The sequence below is a fragment of the Anser brachyrhynchus genome (genome assembly GCF_964034855.1).
Source record: "Anser brachyrhynchus genome assembly, chromosome: 2".
Classification (NCBI taxonomy): domain Eukaryota; kingdom Metazoa; phylum Chordata; class Aves; order Anseriformes; family Anatidae; genus Anser; species Anser brachyrhynchus.
In genome coordinates this window covers 18,286,778-18,306,344 of record NC_137695.1, presented here as the reverse complement: position 1 = coordinate 18,306,344, position 19,567 = coordinate 18,286,778, and the positions used below count along the sequence as shown (strand labels likewise).

Below are 19,567 nucleotides of genomic sequence, written 5' to 3'. Positions count from 1 at the left end.
ACTCCAGAATATAGTTTCCACTTTTTATCTTGTACATACAGATTAACTAATAGTCTTACTAATATAATAGCCCAGTCCTGATTTTAAACTGCAATAACTCTGTTTATTAGTGGGAGTTATTACTAGCTTTCACTGGCATGAGATCACAATTAGGATCCCTCTCTTAAATTCTCTCAGTATGTTGTTTGGCCAGAAGTTATATAGCAGAAGCTCATCACCCTTGATGCCACAAACCAAATGAATTCTCTAGGGGAGAAGATTTTGTTTCAGAGAATCAAGTACGTTGCTGAATACATACCAGCAATAGGCAGTGCAAATATGCATCAAGGGCAGAATTTGGATCCATCACCAGCCACAACTGTGTATTTAATATTCCAGGAGTAAATCTCTATCAGAGTGGTTGCTGTTTCACTAATCAACTGTAGTGACCCAATATGAAGCCTGAAATTGCAGTGATCAGTTTCAAAGAAGTCTATGACTAGAATTACTACCTGTGTGGAACATCTTGCTGAAGGGCTTGCAAGACTGTAGTGTTTTATATTAAATTGGATAAGAAATAGTAATAAAAACAATAAATAATAATAAAATGTATTTTTTCAGAGTCACTTTTCTGTGAAGAAAGGAGCTGCAGCCTTGGGTATTGGTACAGATAGTGTGATTCTGATTAGATGTGATGAAAGGTAAGTAAAGATGCTGAATGCTACTCCTTTTATCAGTACAGAGAAGAGGATCATCAGGTACTCAGCTCAGAGAGAGCATATAGGATACAGTCAACAGTTAATATAACTCACTGTAGGGCTGTCATCTTCAGCAGCCTTACGCTGATTTATCCCACTCAAGGAGCTGGCTTTGTCTGTAAGCTTCTTTATGAATCAGTTTTTGGAGCTCATCAAAAATCTTAAAGTTCCCTCCTCAAGGATTTCTGATATTTCTCATTCTTTTTTTTTTCCTGAAGTGAAACGAAAAGTCAAACTAGCAATCATTCTTTGCACATTCTATTAAGAAACCATGAAGGTTTTGATCAAAACGGAGCATTTAAATACTGTCACATTTTGAACCAACAAAATGAGCTGAAATGAGCTTTTTAAAGGAGTGAAATCTTGAGGAACCTTTTCTAATGTAATTCTATCACTTCATGCCCCCGCCATCCTTCTCAGCTGGACTACATGTCACCAGGAACACCTTTGCAGTGGGATGTACAATCAGTTCAGTGAAGGGTCTTCCCAGTGTCGTGGGCAGCATAGGCCAACCAGGGGATGGCCCCTGGAAAGGAGTAGCCCAGCAGGCTACCTACAGTTCCCATAGGTACTACAAAATTGGTTGTAAATAACTTCCTAGCTCACTCAAGTATAAGGTTTCAATTCTCTTTGAAAACCCATTTTGTGAAAGTAAAGGAATATTAACAAAATCAACACGATTTGCTGAAGATTTCCAATTTAAGGAAAAGCACATTTTCTACAGGACAAAAAATAATTGAAAATACTGATCAATTCTACTGAGAATCTTTTCAGTAAAGTGTACTCTTACTATGAGTCCCAAATATCATTGTTCCAAGGTTCTGAATTATTTATGGCTCTAGCTTAAACTGAAGGTTTTACTGCAGCCAAAATGCTCTACTCCCACTGTAAAAGGGGAGCACCAACTAAGCAATTTACAGTGCTAATCATAGTGCCTGCACATTGACTTGTGGACTTATTATCTCTTTATTAACAAAAGACTGAACACACCTTGAAGAGGAATTAATGACAACCTCCATACAACCAACACACATCAAAGTAAATTTCTGATTGTTTCTACTCACTAAAGACAGACTTGGATCAATGAAGTCATGCCTTCCTTTTCTTCTTGTGTAAATTCAGCGTGATGGTTTTCTGTGAAGACCACAATGCTTATCCAACCCATCCTGAAATAAGCACTAGGATTATTGCATTTCTCACCAAATCCCAGGGGGTGACACCAGGACAGAGCAGGCTGTTGGTGCAGGATGTGGGCTGATGAAGTTGTAGACCTTTAGGAGGGTGAAGAAGCACCATGAGATTTTTTTGACATTTCCGCATGACCAAGCATCCTTCTTGGTGGCTTCTCTCTTCCCCATCTTGTTCCACACCCACCAAGTTTGCCTGGTTTTGCTGTCTCATGGGACTATGTAAAGGTGTGGTAAATTTCAGCCAGGAAAACATGCAGAAAATCGTGTTCTTACTCATGTCTCGGACCGGGCAACTGTACATTTCCATTGCCTCTTTCATCACCACGCACATGTGTTGATAGTAATAGCATATTACCTGCAGGTTTGACATCAAAACTCTTCGGTCTGATATGGCAGCAGTGAAGACTGTATACAGCCATGGGTACGATGAGACTTTGACACCATCAGTCTCCATCCTCAGTGTCCTTTTGCTGCTGAGTCCCTTCAGCCTTCCCCAGTAGCCTTCCTGCTTCTGATGCTGCCTTGCACATCTCATATAACCCCCGTGCTATGTTATTTGGGTGAAGTTTGTATAAGGACTTAATTTGAGGTAGTTCAATACTGAAGTACTTCGGTACTTCAAAGCCTATTATTTTTCAGCACCTTTTAAGACTTTCAGGTCATCTGCGCTCAGGTGACAACACAAGAAAATGCTGTGCAATATTACTGGCCATTTCCTAGATTTGGAGCAGGGGGTTGTGTTGGACTATACTCAAAGCCAATGTACTGCTGTCTTCTTGGTAAAATTCAGCATTGCTTGGACATTGCACTCACCTGGCCATGAGTTCCTGCATGTGTTCAGTATGACCAGGAACTGGCTGATCACTTACCTTGGTGCAAATTTTGGCAGTGAAGGGGTCTGCCCAGCTTTGTGTTTTCTTCTGTGCACATTCTCAATAAACTAGAAACCATTAAAGAACAACATCTAAACTATGCTTAGAGGAAGAATTCAGAACCTTCCCACAGCATGCTTTTTTTTTCTTTTATTCCCATAACAGTCCCAGGAAGTTTTTGAAAATGAGACAATTACTGCTTTTGTCTGAACCTGTACAGGTAACTGAGGGAACTCAGAATGAGTTCAATACTTTTTATATTTTGAACTTGTATGACAAAAACAGGGCTAATTTTTCGAGTAGAGCTTTTCTAGTTTCAATTATTCTTTCAGTGTTTTGAATAAGTAAAATGAAGGACATAGTGCAAAAAAATCAGCCGTGCAAACCCATTTCTACTGAAAGAGTTACTGACTTACCATGAGGTGTGTAAGGATTAAAACTTGTCAGCCTTATTATTTTATTACAATAAATTAATAATATTTTGTTTTATTTACATCCATCCAGATACGGTGAAAGCACCATTTTTTCAATGCAAAAGTAAAACTAAAACTCATAGTTTTATTTGTTTCCTAAAACTGCTATTTCAAGCTCTAGCAGAAGTTGTTCTTTTTTTTATTTAGAGCAACAGGAAATCAGCCATTTAATGAAAGAAAAAATACATCCAGCTGTACTAAGAAATGAGGAAGTCCTGCAGTGTATATATATATATTAATCTAACTGGACAACACTTAAACCCAGTGAAGAGTTTATTCCTGTAATGTGGGGAGCTGTCATGTTTGTATTGCCATTATGTGTACTCTTTCTTAGCTAGTCTTGCTTGTGGCTAAAGCAAAGAGAAATTTAACCTCAGTATTCAATATCAGCTCTGTTTTACCTTGCACTTAATTCACTTGCAGGATTTCATAAATTAGCCGTCAAGCCTTTTACCACTGAGTCTGAATCTCAGGTAAATGGTTCATGCTAAATGTGTTGCAAATACAGTATATACAGCCAGCACAGAGGGCTTGGCAGTGCACTGTGTCTGGACTGGTAGCTTCTTCTCATCTCTATGCAGCTCTGCTGGCATTTGCTGTGCCTGCTGATAGGGACCTTGGGGCTTGGCACCCAGCAAACATCTTGGGACCCTGGGCTGAGCCCCTGCCTGGGAGCAATTCCCAAGGCTGTCATTTAATGCAGTCTTTAATAGGGGATGACCCTGAGATAACTTCTCTCAGTAACCATCACTGTGTTGATGCAAGCTGGTTGACAAAATAAGCCGGCTAAAAACATAGACTAATGGACAGAGTCTTTCTGAGCTCTTCAATGTTGCATAAGCCATGGGCAAAAAAGTCACTTTGTTCCTTTTTTGGGTTTACTACGAAATGAAGAAGTAATAGCAAAAGCTGATTTCAGGATCAAATTTGTAATATAACTTTCTTTTGTCCCAGAGGGAAAATGATCCCATCAGACCTTGAAAGGAGAATTCTTGAAGCCAAACAGAAAGTAAGTTTACTAGCATTTCTACTTCAAAAAAAAGAATGAAAGAATGAAAGAGAGAAAAAAGAAAAGGAAAAAAAAAACAAAAACCACAATAATGTTACAGCTGTTTGCTTTCTTGGTAAAATAACATAGGCTTGCCCATTAACTTTTGATGTATTTCTTAGAAATATGACCTGGTAATTAGGAAGGCAGGAGTTGCTGAGAAAAAAAAAAAAGTTTAGAGCTACATCATAATCTTCATAAGCTTTTTGGCTTTTTTATATGTTGTTCTGCGTAACATCTCCCTTTTTCATATTATCAGCCTCTGATGCAATTCCTCAGCTGAATATTAGCAACAACAAAGAAATGATCTGGGGAATTCATATGTACTTTAATGCATTGAAAATATTTCTCACAGAGTCACCAAATCAATTGGAGGTAAACTCAGATCCACACACTCTCTAAAGTACACTACTTTTGTATGTGTTCATTAACAGAAGCTAGAATTAAAACATCAGATTGCAGTATGCAATGGACTTGGCTCTGTTCCTTCAACAACTTTTATCTAAATAGTCATTAGAAACACAGTATTAAAAGCACAATGACACAAATTTTCATTAAGAGCTCACTTTGTCTAATAAAAGTAATGCAGTATATAAAAAATAAGGCAAAATTAGAACAACTAATGAATTGAGAATAAAACACTGGTGAGAGTTACTGTATACTCAAGACCTTACAGTGCAAAAGCCAGGTCACTGTGTGTTCATGGTGAAGCATAGGATTTAGCAGCAGGAGTCCAAGAGGTGGTCCCTGGGCTCCGTGGAGATTAATGTCTTCTCAGAAGAGCTGTCTCCCCTGTGTGTGCGAGGTGAGCCCCACATCCCCCCTGCCCAGTGCCCCCAGGAAACACCCCTGGAGAAGATGCTCCCCTTGACAGGACTGGGCCACTGCACGGTTGGACTCTCTCTAGGATAACTCTAGCACAGCCCTGGGCACAATCCACCAGAGAGTTTTCTTGCACCGTGGTGCCTTGTGGACGAGGCTTTGTTTTTATGTGACATTGCATAGAGCAGACCTTTTTGTTTCAGGCAGGTGGTGCGGAGCAGAACTGTTCTTTGGAGCCCTTACCTGTCTCATGAATCTTAAATAAATGGAGGGTACTGGTTTGGAAGTTTGCTGCCACCTTAAGGTAGAAACTGTAATATCACTGGCATATAAATTAAGAAAAAAAAAAAGTAATATAGCAGGTATGTCCTCTAGGAGACACTTGTGGGCTTGTTATGGAAGCAGCCATCCCAGCAATGCCAGTTCCAGCAGTGCAAGAAGAGTTTGGGCTGCTGCGGTCTGACTTTGCCAAATGCCTCTGTGCTTTCTTGTAGGGATTTGTACCTTTTCTAGTGAGTGCCACGGCTGGGACAACAGTGTATGGGGCATTTGATCCACTCATAGCTATTGCAGATATCTGCAAGAAATACAAAATCTGGATGCACGTGGATGTAAGTATCAACTTATGTAGCGTAGGAGACAGATTACAAGGCGTGTTAGTGTGAATTTATTAATTTGTACAAAAAAAAAAAAAAAAAAACATTTTACTTGGTTCCTGTAATTAAGTCTGTTGTCCAAGCACTGACTTCCCACTCCTCTGAAAGGCTCAGGAGAGGGGGACATTATAGAAGCTGTGACTATGCAGTGCTTCTAGCAACTGGGACACTTAAGATGGATGACCTAGTTTGGGAGCTTTTGGCCTTCAGCTTTATCTCTAAGTATCATTAATACAAGAAATCCATAAGAACCATACCGCAGACTGGCTCAGCTTCTGCAGCAGCTGTAAAATAAATGCGTAAGAAAAAGGCTGCATTGTTTCTAGAGTAAAGTACCCCAAATTGCTGAATAGATTAATCAAAATGCTAAAAAAAATTATCAGATTGGCTGCTTTTCTTAGCTTTATCTGGGTTCATGCCAATAAGTCTTTCGGAAGGATCATCTTTCAGCCCTAGAATTGGTTTTGTGTCATTTTTGCAAAACCTTTCTCTAAAGAGGCTTGGCAATTGAATTTCCATAGGGCTGGGTATCTTGCTTTTGGATTACTCTGTCAACCAAAATCATTCTGATTCAAATGAAGAATTAACATTTGCTTAAACTACTTCTCAGTCACATGAAGTGTCTACTCGTCCCAGATCTCTTGTGAGCAAAAGCAAATGGGTGGGAGGCACGCAGGTCAGAAATACGATGAAGACTCACCGCAGGAGCTGAGATCCTGGTGTATTTTTTTATCACTTGGACAGTAGAAGGAAGAAAGCAGCTTGCCCAGGAGCAGCTCTGCACGTCATTAATTACGGTGTGGGGCAGCCCCATGCGGCAGTGACGGTGAAGGAGGGGTGAGCGAGCGGTGCAGCCGAACACGGGCTGTGAAATGCTGCTTCTGCACTGCTGGAAGAGAATTGTTAGTGCAGGGGATGCTCCAGGCTCCATCTGCCTGGATCATTTTGCCACATCAGCAAGGAAAAAAGGGCCCCAAAGTGATGTGAACGCACAGCTGTCATCCTGGAGCAAGGCAGAGGTATCTTCCCATTAAGATGATGTATCTTGCCTTCTAGGGAGCGTGGGGTGGCGGGCTGCTGATGTCAAGAAAGCACAAATGGAAGCTAAATGGTGTTGAAAGGTATGATTTATTAACATTAATTAAACACATTTATTAAGTATGTTTTAACAGACTTGTGATTACCATAGCAATGTCTATAAATACAAATAAAAATCAGCCAGTGTTATCTCCAGGATTCAGTAGGAAGAAATTATGCAAACTCTTCTTCCAGTTGAAATAGCATTGCTAAGTGCCTTTGTTCAGTGTTACAGTGTGGCAGCACTTTGTTTTGCAGTACGAACAGCAGGCATTTCTTGTTTGCATTTTCATTCCTTCCAGCATACATTCTGCAGTCCAGAGTGGTTTCTGCAACATCCTCTGATTCACTATCCAAAATTAGTTAGCAATTGAATTTCTCTAAGACACGCACCGTGGAGGGTTTGCACGCTGAGGTCTACGTGTGATTGCACCTGCTAGTTGGACAGGTGCCGTGGCAGTCACCAACCACTGCCCTGCCACTTTTGGAGAGAATGCCCCCCTCCCAGCTGTGCTAACAACATGCCCTCAGTAAATCTGTGTCTGGATATACACAGTTGTAGTCATGAGCTCATCAATATTACAAATACGCACAGATGAGCATAAATGATGGCAAAACAGTTCAGCATCTGGAAAGACTGCGCTTAAACTTACAAACAACTGCTTACCCAGAAACTTTTAGTAGAGCTGTGGATCTCCGTGCCATAGGATGTTAAGATTTACCTGAGTTCAAGGGAAGACAAAGAAAAAACATTTAGGACTTCTGTGAGCCACAACTGACAGGACTCAGCAAGTATTTGGAGGAAGTTTGTATATGCTTGCCCTGTTTTACCCTCTTCCCAGACATCTAGTTATGCCACTTGCTAGAGACAGTATGCTGGGCTAGGTGGAGTCCTCACATTTGTGTATTTTCTGAAGCTCATGCTGCTTGAGATGAAATTATTACTCCCTCCTGCCTTTTTTTATCTCTAAATCAAGTTGCCAATTAAAATTACAATCAACTTCCTCATCCTGTTCCTATTCTTATGTATCTCACATGCAAAATTTGGAAAGCAGCCAGTGGTTCTATGAATTTGATATGCTTTAGTTAAGACTGCCTCCAGCACTCCAAACTTAACATATTTTCCCCTAAAAGGACATATATCCAAATATCCATCGCATTATCTACCCAGCTGCCTGTGAGGATGGAGTTTGAAAAAAAGAATTTACCTCCAAATTTGCTGACCAAGTCCTGCTGGCATGAGAAGGTCAGGTTGAGTCTATGTTGGAGAATTTTCCAAGCGGTGTGTCTTAGATCCTGAACACCACTGGAGTTCCTCCAGTGTTTGTGAAGCACCATCTCCATGTTGCAGGCAAATTAATGATATTTGTCATTTCCAGTCCTGTTCCCCTGCTTGATGGACACAGCAGCTCACTTCAGTTTGTCCAGATTTGTAACGTGGGCACCTGTAGAAGAGACTTCCTAGATCCGATCTCTATGGACAGTCCCATTTCATGGTACAACTCAATCATTACAGGTCTGGATACACGAGAAGTGGCATTGTGTTTGATAGGGAAGGGACGAGAAGGGACCATTAAATAGAGCACTCTTGCTCTGAGTTTTCCCATCCTTCTGGTAACAGGCAGTCCAGAAAAAATACCATCAAAGGCAGGGGAACTGCAGGGCTATCCTTACGATTCCCTCCAGGCCCTGCACAGCAGATTTCAACAGCACCCTGAAGAAAGCGTGCCTCTTGGTGTCTGGAGCAGATAGGTCTGGCCACTGCCAGGAGATGCACTCTGGTGCTCCCCTCCCAGGGTCTCAGGCAGGGGTTGACAACTACATGAGAAAAGCATGCTCGCATCTGAGTGAGCGCTCCCATGTAGGGTCTGGGCATCCTTCCCAGAGCTGTGCCTGGCCAGTGAATGCACCTCAGTCTGTTTTTAATAATGGCTGAGGACCAAATTCTGCCAGTCTTGAATTTCTCCTGACATCCATTTGGAAACTCTAAAGGAAAACTTTTCCTCTTCTTTTTTTCTGTCTGTGATCCACAGTCAAAAAATCACCCAGGTGCTTGGTGTGCAGTTACTTTGGCGAATGCAAAATGCTTTAAAAAAAACATCTGTGGATCCATGTAGCTTCTTTCCTTCACTGTTTCTCTCAGTCAGCAATTTTTTCAAGTACATACTGATGGCTCAAGACCAGAAAAACTGATGAAAAACAAATGAAAAGTGGGATATTACTATTTAAATAATTATTTTTTTCTGGATGCAATTGGGATGAATTTGTGACCTTAGGGTAAATTAAATGTTTTAGGCAGATAATTAATATCTGGCTGTTGACAGTACATAATCCCTTTGCTTAAGAAAAACCCATACCACTACTGTTACCTAGAAGTCTCTTAAGGAATTTCTGCCTGATTCAGCACAGGCACAGATAAAAATGAAAAAGTATCATATTGAAGGAAATTTGTGGACCTGAATGCATGTTCAGAATCATTAGCTCTGGTGTTGTAGTCAGATGGCTGACTCTAAGCTGATTAAAAGCTGCCAAATACTTAAAAGCCAAGCCAAGTGGCCAGATGTTGCCTGCGGAAGACTGTTCCCTACAGATTTTTGCATCAGGCACTTGTGCAGTCCCATTTAAACAGCAAAGAAGAAAGCACAGAACTGCTGCGGTGTCCAATGTGCATTTTGGAATTGCTTGTTTTGATTGAGTGAAAGCAATTTGGTAGGAAATGATAAGGACAAGCATGAATCTATAAAACTGTCTCCAAATCCTATGAAGGAAAACATTACCTGCAAGTGCATCCTGAGTCCTTTAAGTATTTATATGCCCCTGTTGACTCCTTTGTATCAATTTACACAATCAAATCTCCAATCATTGTACTACACAAAATAAAATTCACTGTGCATCCTTGACAGCTTGCCAAATATGATGCAAATGTATACATCTATCAGCTAATCATCATATGTAATAATAGTAATTAGCAAATAGCCAGTCAAGCATAACACAAAATTACAACAATAAACAACTGGACAATCTGCCATTCAGCACTTGCCACAGTCCCAAATGTCTCGTCTCTAGTCTGAATTGTGACAGCACCCTGTTTCTTCACAAGATCTGGGCGGACAGCTATTTTTGCAGTCTCTGTGTCCTGAGGGCAGGCAGGCACAGGCTCTTCTGTAGAAGGGTGAATCAATTCTGTGCTTATTACTGTGGTAATTTTGTACCCAGTCCTCCAGTCATGTGAATTACCGTAGCCAACCTAAAATCAAAGAGCTACAAAAATTTACCATCAGCACAGCAACTAGAAAAATTACTTTTGGCCAGGTTTTCCAAGAGAGTCAGAGACTCAGAAGTACACAGAAGTATGTAAAGAAATTTTCAGAAATATTTGTGTGCGTTAATTACTAAAATCTTACTGAAATGGAACTCGATGAGAGGGAATCTGCTAGTCTGCCACCTTCCTATGTACATCTTTGATCAGCTGTGTGCCTTTAGGAAGTTCATCAGTCAAGTGGGTGTTTTTGAGAAGTTTACCGTATGTTTATGAAGTATAAATGACTCCCGAGAAAGTTTAATACTAATTAAATGTAGTGGATAGAGCAATTATCTTGTGATAAGTTGCCGAAATTGTCATCCAAAAACAATCCAGAGCTGGGTCCCTTATGAAGGCATTGCTTTCCCAATTAGCCATGATTACTTTCAGCTTTGCTTCTTCAGAAAAAAAAAAGAAAAAAAAAGGAAAAGAAAAAGAAAAAGGTGCGCCTTGCTATGTTTGTTATTATTCTGATTACTACTAAATATCTCCATGGTTTCACCACAGTGTCTGAGCTTCATGTGGTTTGCTCTCCCAGGGCCAACTCAGTGACCTGGAACCCGCACAAGATGATGGGCGTCCCACTGCAGTGTTCAGCCTTGCTAGTAAGAGAAGAGGTATGTCCCAAAATACTTGCTTCTCTGGTCTCTTCTGACATTTTCCTTCTTGCATTCCTGCATGTTTTCTCCGTATGTGTGTCATAGTTAGCATTTGCTAATGTGATGAAGGTTATAAAAGAAACTGAGAAATAGACTTCTACTTGTGTACTCAAAGCTGTGAGTGCAAAAGGGAATTAAAGTAGCTGTCAAGCAGAAATGATAGATGCAATTAATGGCAATATCTTCACAGAGTTTTGTGGCTTTGTATTCATAATGTCTATCGTTAAGTTGTGGGTGCCTAGCTATGTAGCCACGCTGGCTTCTGTGTAGCATAAAAAGTGGCTGTAGGCAAAATCTCATCCTCTTAGGATGAACGGTGTGGTATAAATGCAGTACGACAATTGTTCCGGGATCTCGGCATCATTACACTTTCTAAACTTTTATGATAGATATTTCAATACAGCTCTGATCCATATATCCACTTCAGGGCACATGAAAATAAAAAGGGAAGACTGAAGTTCGCTTGGAATAAGAAGTAGACATTTCATTCAGTACTAGAACTTGAATTACCCTTCAAGCCTGTAATTTCCATAAAACCATCGGTTACTGGGACAGCTGCTATACAACCACTACTTACTAGACCAGCTATCAAAAAGCTGGTTGCTGTTTTGCTAACAGCTGTACAACAGATTGTATACAAAGTGATTGCGCTTAGGAATAGAGAAGCTGACTTTTATTTGCCCTCAGGGTCAGTTCCCTGAAACAAATCCCACCTGATGAAGTCAGTACCATCCTTGACCTCTGGCAAGAACAGATGGCTCAGTTTAAGAGAAAACCAGTCCTCCCCCTCCTTCCCCCCTTCATTTTACTGTCTCAGTTTTGAGTTACACATAAAGCTTGGACTTGATGATAAACAGCCAAGTTTTGTTTCTTATTGGGCTGGAAATTGCAGTTTTAGGCAACAGATATACAAGGTATATCTTAAACTTGGTTGTGGAGTTCATGAGAGCCAGAACATGACTCTCTGCATTTCACTTAAAAAGCTGAACCATGCTTTCATGAGCCAGGTTCTTCCCCTTGTTGCCTGCTGGCCCTCCCACAAAGCTGCCTCTCTGAACAGTATCTTGCAACCCAGAAATAGCTCTAGCTGGCCGTTTAAAAGCCATATGCTCTTTTGTCTGTTCAAAGCTTTCTGTACCACTTAGGCATCCAACCTGAGCTGGGGGCTTTGCAGATATCTTTCTCGGAAAAGAGCTGTGCCTACATAAAAAGGACAAAATCAATGACAATCAGAATTTTAGACACCAAAGCAACTAGAAAAGTGGTGTGATGATATTTACATTAGTCACCAAATTGGCCTGGTCTGAGTCAACCAGAGGAACGCCTTCCAAGGAAAGGAGGAAAAGGAACCAGATCACGGAATAAAGAGTGAGATCCAAAAATGAACTTACGCATGACGATGCTAAGAAGCACAAAGTCCAGGCTTCATTTGAATAACACCTTGGCTCTGGGAGTGGATTACACATTGGTGGGTCAGGTGCCAGCATGTCCTGGACACCGAACAAGGTGTGAAAGAATTAGACCACTGAGCAACTAAGTTTGGTTTTGTCCTTTTTTTGACCTTTCTCTTGTGCTTGGACACATATTCCACTGAATTTGGGTGTTTTGTAATTTCTGCTGTGCAGCCACTTGCCCAAAGCAACCCTCGAAACAGTAGCCACACTTGTGCCAACAGGACTTTTATGTGTCTCTGTTTCTATAAGGGGCTGATGCAGAGTTGCAATCAAATGCATGCTTCCTACCTCTTTCAACAAGATAAGCACTACGACCTGTCTTATGACACTGGAGACAAGGCTTTGCAGTGTGGGCGGCATGTTGATGTCTTCAAGCTATGGCTGATGTGGAGGGCAAAGGTAGGACATCCTGCAGTGCACTTGTTTGCGTTAAAATAATGCACACCGGGTACTGGTTTCTTTTCTGTGATCATCATTTTAGAAAATACCTGACCTGAATTTCATGTATATAACATGAAAGAAAGAACATTATTGTTTTCCTCCTTTTTATACCTTTAACAGTTTAGCTTCAAAGCAGCACACATGATTTTGAAACTTGAACTCCATGGCTTTGCGTAGCATTTGCTTTGTGTAACTGTAGGAGTCTAACAGCATAAATCATATGCCTAAGAACGTTGTTATATACATCTCTGGAAGTAAAAAGATGTTTTTTTAATGACACTCAGAAATTAAACGTGGCAAATCAAGACTGGAATACCCAGTTTCGATACATTAAGTAGGCATGGAGTCATCTTGTGAAGGAGTAGATGAAAACTCATCAAAATCTGTTCTCTAGGAAATGTGAAAACACCACCTCAGATTAATTCATCTGTATTTGTAAAATGGTGCTAAATAAGTTCTTCCATATATTTATTCAATCCATTATGTCAAGTTGCCTCAGGTTTTTTTTCAGAGGAGATGACATCACTGTTTTCATTTCCAGAAAGCCTTAAAGATCCTCATGTGCTTCATTAAAACTCTGAAAACAGTTCTGAGGCAGACACCAAGCATGGCTGGAGGTGTGGGAGTCTGTAAAGGGGGATGCAATTTTCAGAGGTTGGAATAGCTGTTGTACTAACTGGGGGCCCCTACACGGCAGGCAGTTTTAGCCACATGTCTCTCTTCAGCTCCAGGCCTTTCTCCCGGGGCTACACTAGCTCTACCCTGTTTCAAAATCTCTGTATACAGAGGGATAATGACACGAGCTTTTAAGTCAGTTCTGCACTGCCAGAACAGATTTAGCAGGGATGTGCCTCCATTATTCAGAGACATTTCTTCTTTTAAACCCCGTATTTTCAATGTCTTATACTGCTTTTTCTCTTCTCACACTCCATTTGTAATATTAATGTTACAAAATAAGATATATGTTTCTTAAGTGGTTTATCTATTCCAGCTGTTTGTTCCCCTTCCTCCCTCTTAAAGCTGGATCCTTTGTGGCATCACAGCTGGTGACTGCAGGAACAATTATGATGTCACAGACAGAGGATTATGACTTCTGCCAGAGAAGAAAAAGCAGGATTTGCTGGAGCTCTTCAAAAACACGGCTTCTGACTTGATGTGGTGTCAATTAGAATAAAAAGGGGAAAAACACCAGGGAGGCAGGGCAGTATTTGAACAAAATGTGCATTTCCACAGCATCAGGCTGGTCTCTGAAAGCTTATTTTTGTGTTTAACTAAAAAGGATTATTCTTGGAAAAAGCCCCGGCTCATTACCTCTTAGAGATTAAAGCCCCCTATTCTAAAAATGGCCCCAGATTCCCCATGTATGCAACTCAGCATCTTCCTGTGGAGACAATCTTCTGTGCCAGCCCAGGCCTCTCTCCAAAATCTACGGATGAGGCCACCCTTTATCACCAATGTTACCAATATTTTGCTGAGAAACAAGTATTATCAGGGGCATATTGTGCATTCAGGGAGTCAGCAGCAAGACCTATAGGTGCACGAACTGCGTGCAGGAAAGCATCCTTCATCAAACAGAATCAGATCCTTAATCTGTCCCACAGAGACTTCAGAGAGGTGACCTGTGCTGGTGCTGTGGTGAGTGCTGCGTGGTCCTTTCACTGCTTCTGGTCACAGAACAGAGAGTCACATCATTATTTTTTTTTCCTTTTTCCTCTAAAGGGAACCACAGGATTTGAAGCACAAATTGATAAGTGCTTGGAACTTGCAGAATACCTATACAACAAAATAAAGAACAGAGAAGGGTATGAAATGGTGTTTGATGGAAAGGTATGTACTGCAACTGTTTTTTTCTTCCCAGTTGATCAGCAACACTTGCCTTAGATGCTACCAACACTTCAAACCAAAGAGCACATAGCAAAAACCAGCGTCCCTTGTAACAAAACCTGTTGTGCTGATAACTCTCTTCATTATGGGATCCAGGGACAAGGCAGCTGTGCATAAGTTACCAGTTCGTACAGTTTCACCCCACTGAACCTAAACACAGGCATCTTAGGGTAAAGCAGCACACGCACAATTAGAACCAGATTTCAAACAATAAAAAGAGGTTGTGGTTTTGTAATTCCATGGCCCGTTAGGAATGTGGGTTACAGTGCCCCATGTAGCTGTGAAAGGTTGTTTGTGCAAAGTTCATTTATCAGCAGCCTCTAGTGAGCAGGCACGGGGGCCCCACAGGGACCTGGGGTGACCTGTGGGGACCATCCGTGTTGCAGTCCCTAAGTACCCACAGTGCCTAAGTACCCACAGCACAAGGATAAATGTCACCCTTCTGCCTCCAACAGAGATCACAGATCCACACTTGTATGCCACTATGTAATTTAGTTCCCACACCTTACACATCATCACTGAATTTGGTCCACTGAGTCTCATGATGGGTAAAGATACTGACAGCAGTCAGGGCTGCTCTAACTCATGCATTTAGCATCCAGCGAAGAGGAACGCGGTGAGGCAGGCAACTGTTGGGAGATTGCAAAAATACAGAAAATGTCAACTGATTTTGCCTTTCCACTTGGTGCTCCCAAGTAAGTTGAAGTAGCTAAGGCATTGTGATGCATACATATTAATTCAGGAGCTAGCTGAATCAAATGGAGAAGTAATAAATTTCATTAAATGTACAAAAAAATCTTAGACTATCTCATGCACCGCCTGTGACTCCTGTTTACAGGGTCAGATTTTACATTATGCTGTCATGTCATAATAGTAAATGACACGGTCCTTGCCTCTAAATTATCTGTAATAGGCATTTGCCTTATCCATATTCCCTTCAGCCTCCGTGGGGGACAGCACCTACAAAATCTAGATGCTTCTCAGTAGGGGATAAATATATTTGCACAGCTGGGTGATGTGTTTCCGCATCTGACATCCTGGGAATAAATTGCCTAAAATTATCCTTTCTGTATTAATGATGATGATGACTCTCAGCGGACTACAGTAATGAAAGCCATTGATTGCTGTCACAATATGATGCATGAGAGGGGGAAAGGCATGAGTTTAATTGCAAGTGAGATATTATGAGCATTTCTTGCAGCATAAACCATTATTGTTCTGTGTTTAGCCTCAGCACACAAATGTCTGCTTCTGGTATATACCTCCCAGCTTGCGTAGCATGGAAGACAACGAAGAAAGGATGAGCCGCCTTATGAAGGTAAGAAGCATTCCCCCAGGATGTTGGGCGGTGAACAGTGAAATCTGTACAGGCAGGCAGGCCCCAGAATGAGCTCCAGAGTATGGGCTCAGGTCACTTTATTCTGGCAAATGACACATCCATCGTCATTTTACTGCAGGTAAACTGGCACCATCATGCTTTGGTCTCCACATTTGGTATTCCTTGGGTTTGCCTCTTCTCTAGAGTGTGTATTCAACTTTGGTTACAGTAAACTACAATTGGTAAACCCAGCAAATGTAATAATTGCGTGGTAATACTATGGCACTCTGGCATACAAAAAGAAGATGGAAAATGATTGCAACAATTTTTTGAGCATTACGAGCACAAGTTACTGTGTCCAGTTACCTGTCAGCAATACTGAGAAAGTAGAGAGGGAAAATTCCCCCATGGTTTTAAAAGCTGGGCAAAGAGACCAGATAAACCCAATGCCTTTCCAATAAGCCATTTACTCCTTAACAGAGGTTAACTTTTTTTATTAACATTGGACATATTTTCATTTTAACACTTCTTGTAACTGTTCATCCTTATAAAAAAAAAAAAAAAAGAAAAAAAGAAAACATACTCCACTTTTTGTTATGATAATAGTAATAATAACAATATTACTATTAGTAAAAATAATCCCCTGCTTTTCATTGTATGCCATTGCAGGTGGCACCAGTGATAAAAGCCAGGATGATGGAGTATGGGACGACCATGGTGAGCTATCAGCCTCTGGGAGACAAAGTGAACTTCTTCCGGATGGTCATCTCAAACCCAGCAGCAACTCATCAGGACATTGATTTCCTGATTGACGAAATAGAGCGCCTGGGACAAGATTTATAATAGGCGGGTGTGAAAGTCTGTTCCTGGACCTCTAAGTAGACAATTAAGTTGTCACAAACTGTGCGAATGTATTTGTAGTTTGTTCCAAAGTAAATCTATTTCTATATTGTGGCGTTGGAGTAGAGTACAGTTTAAAATCAAGAAACATGGCTCCTTTAAAGTCCTTTCCTGCGTTTTAGAATACCTCTTTAATAATTAGCTGCACAAAAAGCTGCATTGAAACAAATAAGGAAGAACAGAAGATACTTAAAATGTTACCCCAAATTTTAACAGTGACTACTTCAAATGAAAAGCAATCAGACTGAATGATGCAAAATTTGCCCAAAATGGTGACAAAGTCAAATTGGGGGAAGGGGGAGGGGGTAGCGAGAAACAGAGTATACAAGCTGTATGTTTAAAAGTGAAAGTATTTTGCCTTTTTCGTAGTATTAGAAAAGAATTTCTAATTTACCTATAGCAACATTTCAAATGTATTTAAATAGGTATAGTTTTACAAAAGGAAAAATATATATATATTAAAAAATCCTATTTTGTAAACTATATATTTTTATTTTATATGGGTTATAAAACTGCAAGGACAGAAGCTGAAAATTAACTAGAATTCTTTTTCTTTTGATGGAGGTGCCTCAAATGTTTATTACTGCTTATTTTAAACCATAAGCCCACATACATTCTGAAGAGGTACCCATACCTCATTTCTCCATGTCACATGGATTGTGGATCTCCAGGACTGATTACTGAAAAAACCTCAAGAGTACTGCAGCTCTTAAAACCACTTAATAAGATCAATTACAGTACAACAATAGGATGCTATTATTCCTAATTATGTTTCCCACTTGGCCTAACTAAGCAGACGCACAATCAGTATACAGTGCTAACCAAGACTGAAATAAGGTTGTATTTGGATGGTTTCTTTGTCCTGTGGTAAAAAAGCCTATCCAAAAAATGTAATGTGTCTGAATAAATGCTTATGTTGTAACAATTTCCTCTATGTGCAGTGCAAAGCTACACTGAAAATACAAATTGACTGAAATTCTTTCTAAATAAAGCTACATTAAGAGGGTAAAGACTTCTCACAGATGTACAGGTCTGCAGGACAAGGCCTAAACTAAACGTGACTATAGTCCAAATGGCAGTGATGGAGCGTAAGTAACAAACTTTGTCAGAGGCTTCTCCCAGTACTGGGCTACATCCCTGTTTGCCATGGCTTTTGAAATTGCAGAAAAAAAAATGAGCTTAGGCTACATCTGCCTAGAACAGTCCACACGGAGCCTCACTGGCCTTCACAGGCACAGCTCTTGCAGAATTCATGTGCTGCATCATTCCTTAACATTAGTGGTGACTCCGAGATGGCAGCTGAAGTTTATCCTCTTTCCCCTCGGTATCTGGAAGCATTAGTATGAATTACGGGGCTTAGGCCTGCCTATTTATAACCCTACTGAAGTTTTGGTTTAACTTCGCCTAAACAGCCAACTTCTGTTTGTAAAGCAATATGGTTTTGCTGGCTCTAAAATACTTGAAGAGAAAATAAGAAGTGCAATGTGGTTTTAATTTAATCTAAAATACATAAATGAAGTATTAATGTAATATCATGAGGACATGAACTAAGAAGGAAATAAATTGTGTCTGTAATTGTGTTGCCTTTATTATATTGATAGTACTGTTTTGTCACCTCAGATTGAGGCTGTGCACTTTAGATTTAAACTGTACAATGTTGCAAATCAACATGTGTTGCTGTATAAGCTTGTACAATATATTATTGATATGTCATTATTTGTGTGGTAGTGGTATTTACTCTTGATATTGTAAGAGCTGCATTCACGCCAGTCCCTCTACTGTATCTTTGCTTGGTATTAACCTCTTCTTGTCAGCTTTCAGGCAGACCTCTCACCTCACTTTGGTGGATTTCCATTGCTGCCTACAGTGCATAATGGAGTGAGCTGAGCTATAGAGGAGATGCCAATTCTGTCAGGAAGGACTTCAATGTGACCTTTGCTGAACGTGTCAAAATCACCAGCCTAATCACTGAAATACTGAGTAGAGCAGCAAATTACAGTCTTTCTTGCCGTGAAAAAGGCAAGCAGAAAGCATTAAAAAAAAAATAGTACAGGGACGATGATGAAGGTGATGAATAGCCTGGTTACATCTTGCATGTGCAATTCTGTTTTAAAGTGCTAAGTGCATACGATGTATTTATTAGCTGTATGTGCCAATCCAAGATTTACATTCGGTGTTCCAGGAGAACCAGCATTTTTTTCCACTTTACTATGTTTATTGCAGCCCGGAAAGAGCGGCATAGCAACCTGTTCTTGTGTTTGACCAAAGTATCTTATATGTGTTGTTGATCTAAATCCAAATAAAAGTGTAAAATGTGACTGTGGGTCTTTTCATTAGCAGCACTGATGGGCACTGTCAGCAGAAAACATATTTATCACTTGTGCCACTTTGGAGCAAGGCCCCAATAAAGAGAATGTTTAATTGTACTGCTTTTCTGTGTCTCCTTCTGGATTTTTTCATGGCAAGATTCATTCTGTTAATTATCGTAACATAAAAACAATTCCATCACCAGACCCTTTTTGAGGCAATACTTGGCACCAACATACAAGTGTAAATCTGCCATCTGCTATTCCTTTACCTTATCTTTACAAGACAGATTTAGTCGCTTTATTCTCCTCAGACAAGCTCAACAATTTTTTGTCTTTTGTTTTGTCTTTTCATTCTATGAGCACTTATCTGCAAATTAACCATAGACTGTAATCAGCCTCCAGCACAGTGGAAGTTGTCAGGATGCT

General features: G+C 40.4%; 1 protein-coding gene across 1 annotated transcript in view; it reads left to right on the top strand.

Moving 5' to 3' along the window:
- Positions 1–19,258, top strand: part of GAD2 (glutamate decarboxylase 2) — a 38,298-nt gene extending 19,040 nt beyond the window's left edge. Inside the window, exons 8-16 of the mRNA XM_080583323.1 lie at positions 601–680; positions 4,227–4,281; positions 5,637–5,753; positions 6,855–6,919; positions 10,715–10,793; positions 12,539–12,688; positions 14,450–14,557; positions 15,843–15,932; positions 16,602–19,258. Of these exons, the coding sequence (XP_080439449.1) occupies positions 601–680; positions 4,227–4,281; positions 5,637–5,753; positions 6,855–6,919; positions 10,715–10,793; positions 12,539–12,688; positions 14,450–14,557; positions 15,843–15,932; positions 16,602–16,775 (918 nt within the window). The 3' untranslated portion in view covers positions 16,776–19,258. The remainder of the gene's footprint in view (positions 1–600; positions 681–4,226; positions 4,282–5,636; positions 5,754–6,854; positions 6,920–10,714; positions 10,794–12,538; positions 12,689–14,449; positions 14,558–15,842; positions 15,933–16,601) is intronic.
- Positions 19,259–19,567: the final 309 nt, after the last annotated feature.